The sequence below is a fragment of the Montipora foliosa genome, chromosome 13 (genome assembly GCF_036669935.1).
Source record: "Montipora foliosa isolate CH-2021 chromosome 13, ASM3666993v2, whole genome shotgun sequence".
Classification (NCBI taxonomy): Eukaryota; Metazoa; Cnidaria; class Anthozoa; order Scleractinia; family Acroporidae; genus Montipora; species Montipora foliosa.
The window spans coordinates 19,061,196-19,066,195 of record NC_090881.1 but is presented as its reverse complement, the minus strand read 5'-3'; the positions used below and the strand labels follow the sequence as shown (position 1 = coordinate 19,066,195).

The 5,000-nt window shown below is 37.6% G+C and overlaps 1 protein-coding gene across 1 annotated transcript in view; it reads right to left on the bottom strand.

Annotated features, from left to right (window-relative positions):
• LOC137981813 (TNF receptor-associated factor 4-like) overlaps window positions 1-5,000 on the bottom strand; it is a 5,723-nt gene that overhangs the window by 100 nt on the left and 623 nt on the right. The window contains exons 2-6 of the mRNA XM_068828859.1: window positions 4,860-4,906; window positions 3,891-3,995; window positions 2,536-2,613; window positions 2,155-2,238; window positions 1-846 (exon numbers count right to left, since the gene is read on the bottom strand). The exon at window positions 1-846 is cut by the window's left edge and continues 100 nt beyond it. Of these exons, the coding sequence (XP_068684960.1) occupies window positions 265-846; window positions 2,155-2,238; window positions 2,536-2,613; window positions 3,891-3,995; window positions 4,860-4,906 (896 nt within the window). The 3' untranslated portion in view covers window positions 1-264. The remainder of the gene's footprint in view (window positions 847-2,154; window positions 2,239-2,535; window positions 2,614-3,890; window positions 3,996-4,859; window positions 4,907-5,000) is intronic.

Genomic DNA, 5,000 nt, shown 5'->3' with positions numbered 1-5,000 from the left:
TGAAAAACGGGCAACAAAGCCAAAATTTGTCGCTCAGAGTGGACCCGTGCTCTACTTTTCGCAACAATTTTCTTCAACCCGCAACAAATGTTTTTGTTGCGCCACAAGATGATCATGCAAGGTGAAAAACGGGAAACATCGACCCAAACTTGCAACGAAACAATGTTGATGCGCCAAGTTGAGGGTTTTTGTATCTCGTATTTAGCCGCCTTTACCCGAATCTAGTTCTACTATGTTTCAAAACTGTCCACAAATTTCTAGATTTCAAGATGCATCTACGGGGTCTACGTCTATTCTAATGAAGATGGTATTGTCTCGTATGTAATGTCTTGTTCTAAGTGTATCTGAAGACACAAACTTCGGGCAACCAAACCCAAGGCTCTTTACTTTGTTGGGTCTCTTGAAGTAATCACTATCGCGATCGCATGACAGTCTCCAAATTTTATTCTGCCGTACACCAATGTCGTCATCTTGATCAATAAGAACAAAGTCAACTCGTTGCTGAAATGGCCACGGGAGAATGGCATCATATTCGCCTTTCATTATAACCACGTATAGTGAAAGATGAGTTCCTTTTCCTTGCCCGAGGCCATTCAAGAAAGCTTCCTCCCGCAACTTGTAACCATACTGTCCAGTGTAAAATGGTGGGCTACAGAGTTTTTCTTTTTCCTTCTTGGTGGCAGACTGTTGAAACAGTTGCAAATAGCTGGAGATTTTCCACAAAAATTTGCCATTTGTGCACACATATTCTTGCCTCTGTTCAAGTTCTCTTATTCTCAGATGGGCCAGATCCAAGTGAATCTGCATATTCTCTTGGACATGTTTGTCCATCTCGTTTCTCCTTCCCTGTTTAAAGCCATTTAGCAAAATTAAAACGAGAAGATACGATGAATAGGATAAAAACAACTATGAGCCCAAGTTTGAAAAATCGTTTCTACAGATCAGGGCCTCGGTTGTTCGAAAGGTGTATAACACTATCCAGCGGATAGAGTGGTTTTCAATTGAGTGTCGAAAGTAATTAGTGAATTACTTTGCTTTATGATTACTTCACTCAGTGATTGGTTCAAAGCTCTCGCGCCACTTTCTCAACCAATCAGAAGTGAAACAAAAACCAATCGTGGCTTGTGCGTGCACATTTTCCCGCGCTTTGTGTCGGCTACGTGCAATTACTTCGAGTTTTGATTGGTTAACTGGATTGTCTCCGACCTTTTTGATTGGCCAAAGTAATTACTTTGGTTTTGGTTTTACGAAACTCAATTGAAAACTGCTCTAAACACTAGCACAACCAATTAAGTTATCAAGTGGATAGCGCTATCCACCCTTCGAATCACTGGGGCCTGTGGCCCGTTTCTCGAAAGTCCGATAACCTTTCGGGCCCGAAAAGCCATTTGTGAAACTGGCAACCGTTTGCTTTGGAAAGCCGATCATTTGACATGTTTTCAAGGTAACAAAAAGGAAACTTACTGTGAAGCTTGACGACTTAAATCCTCTCCGTTCTTAGGATACAAAGGGAATTGTGACACCCGGAAATGGCCCGAAAAGTTTCGGGACCTTCGAGAAACGGGCCCCAGGGGTCCATTTTTCGAAAGTCCCGAAACTTTTTGGGCCTTTCTCGGGTGTCACAATTTCCTCTGTATCTCAAGAACGGAGAGGATTTAAGTCGTCAAACTTCACAGTTATTTTGCTACTTGGTATCTTGAAAACATCTTAAAAGATCGGCTTTCCAAAACTACCGGGTGGCAGTTTCACACACGGCTTTCCGGACCCGAAAAGGTTTCGGGTCTTTCGAGAAATGGGCCCCAGTTTTGCAAAGGGCGGATAACTTTACCCAGTGGTGGATAAGTCAATATCCAGAGTATGCGGTATACTGGTACTCCGCATTAAACGTGGGCCAAAATTTCTTACTCACCATTTAACTAAATGTTCTTACTGTGTGCACATTCACAATACGAGGGCAAATGCTGAAATCTTTGCAGAGATTGAAACTGAAAGATAGTTATCCACCGGATAAAGTTATCAAGGGTTTTCAGAACAACTGAGGCCAGATTGCTATGTCGCGCGTAAAATTAAAGTTAAGTCGTGCACTTGTGACGTAATCAGAGACAGCATGTAAATCGGCTAAATTGACAACACTTGGTGAAACCAATTTCTCACCTTAAATTTACACCCCATATCAGTGTACTGACATGGTACAATTGCTAAAGGGCAATCCCCATCAACATCCACATGTGCTGACATCTACAAAATAAAAGCCAAAGAAACTGACGCAAACCGGAAATGAAGACCAGATCAGAACCCCAGAAAAAGGGTAGAGACTACGTTCTAGTCGTATCATGGGTCTATAGCACTAGTTAACAGATAAATCAGAGAGCATTATCAAAATAAATAATTATTGAATAGTCTCCTGGATAATCATAATTTTGAACAATAGTTTCAAACTACTTGAGCCAGGACCAGCAAGAGCACAGCGAGGGTTACAGGCAACGTAATGGTTGGTGAATCCAAAAGGACAAAACCGTAGAATTTGGTGATTACCTGATCTATTGGAATATCTGTTCTTCCGCAATTGTTGATGCACTTAATGGGAACTCGTCTACAGTTCTCAAGATGGTTCTGGAAAAATTAATAACTTTTTGGATCTTTGTTTATTATTTATTTTTTACTTTTAATTATTATATTTTTATTAAACATTACTATACTTAATATAAATAGTTACTATCTACAATACAAAACATAAGGGCGGCACGACGAAACACGAGGCACGACATCGTAATATTTAGGATGAAATTAAAAATATACATGGCAAAACCAAAACAGCAAAAATAAAAATATATACTGCATGCTTCTCTACATTTGGTGCAAATTTACAATTATTTGCCATTCAGCTAAATATGCTTGCAATTTGCAAATGTTGTGAAATCTAAAAAGGGCCACTGAAGAAGTCCTTTTTTTTTCTTTTAAAACATATTTTACCAATGGGCTGTAAGAAACATGCTTATTAAAACTTTCAAATCAAAGTCCCTTTGCTAGACTGAAGATAAACAATAATGTTGCTAGTTAAGAAGCTCTACTATAAATAGAAAAGAGAGAATTAGGTGAGTATTATCAACAAGGATAGAGAAACAACCAATCATTTTTCTTTGTTGCAATTACGGATTGAAATGCACCAGTCATTACATTCAATCTTATTGACGTTATGGCCTTTGTGAGAAATAACCAATGCAGTTTCTACTGCCCAATCACTTAAACAAATCAAATGTGGTTCAGCATTGCCTGTAATCTTATCGACAACGATATTTATCATCGCAGTGGTCAAAATGTTGTGGACTCACGAGGTGCAGCTGAGTGAGTCCACAACAAATTTTGATCAATGTTATGAGGAGTATAGTTGTCGATAAGAGTACAGACCCAACGCTGAACCACTTTCCATTTGTTTTTTATCACAATATTCAATGCCAAAAAAGTGTTTATTTCAGAGCGTGACCTAAGTCATGACACAAAGAAAGAGCAAGCATTGTCTATAACTTTCTCACAATATGATTAATTTATTTCCCAAAATTGGTGTTCCTGATTGGCTATTACATTGCGTGACAAATTGACATGAGCAACGTTGTGTAGACTCTTATCAACAACAGCAAATTACCCAATCAGATTGCGGGATTACAAGCAATCATTGTGGTAAAAAATATTATTGTCTAAAATCAAAGTACCTGGCTTGAACTCAAATTTTAAAAAATATATAATAATAATAATAATAATAATAATAATAATACTTTATACATGCAAGACTTGACTTGCCAAAACAATCAATGTCTGTCGAGGTATGTTGTTCCTGAGTACTACTACAACAATCATTTGGAGTCTGAACGGCATGGTAGTTTAACACTTACAGGTAGATTAAGGAGATCTCCCGTCCAATCACACTCGTTACCACTGTTGTAACACTTCACCGTTAAAGAGAGAACTGTTCTTTTACACGCTCTGTCCGGGTACACCTACAAAGAAAATGTTTTGTACTCAACCCTAGCTAGTGCAGGAGACAGATTCCAAGCTCAAACTGAATGGCTATTACAAAAATTAATGTTGGCCACTATTGCTGAATTTGGGAAATGTCTTGTTGTTTCAAGCGCTTCAAAGATCAAGAAATTACTTCTCTCTTTTCTTCATATATTTCAAACAATATGTTACTAAACCAGAAAAATAAAATTTAATTTGAGGCCTTCATCTCAAGCAGGTGACTGTTTCTAGTTTAAAGTACTTCTTATTCAATGGCCCATAATTACTATTGCAAATCTCCAGAGAGATGGGTCAAAGAAAAAATGAAGAATTGTGAACGCACTCTCCTGCGGATACTTAATGTGTGTACACGACTTATTTAGCAGAAGATATTCAGGTTTCAGACTACTTTATAAACGTGTTTTGTATAGTTACTATACAATACTATACTATGCTATACTATACTATCCTACCCTATCCTAGCCTAATACTATTTTATAAGTTCTACTATACTACACGATACGATACGATAAAATCAATCTCTCCTCGACCAAGCCTTTCGGGACCTACTGAGCATACAAATGCGAATCTTTCATTCCATATTTTTAATCTGAAACTGCTCGTATAAATTAAATTTTAGGACAATTCGCCCACGTTGTGACATTGATTGCGTTTCTTGTTTGCACACACACAATTAAAATAGGAAGGGTTTTTCTTCCTCTATTAGCCAGTATGTTGTTTTGTTTCAATAAATTTTACACTGGAAAAGGCTTAATGGTTCGATTTTTCGGCCATTGTAAATTCATCGTGTTGTGTAATATTCAAGCTTAACTAATTTGCATACGTGGGTTGAAATTAAATACCCGAGCAGTTTCCTCATAAAGATGAAATGAATTTGTAGCCGTGTTGTCTGGCAAATGATTAATAGGTAGTCATAGTTGTTAATGTTAGAAAAAGATTTGTTTAGTCACTCTAGTGTAAAATGAAGTCATTGTTAATTTGAG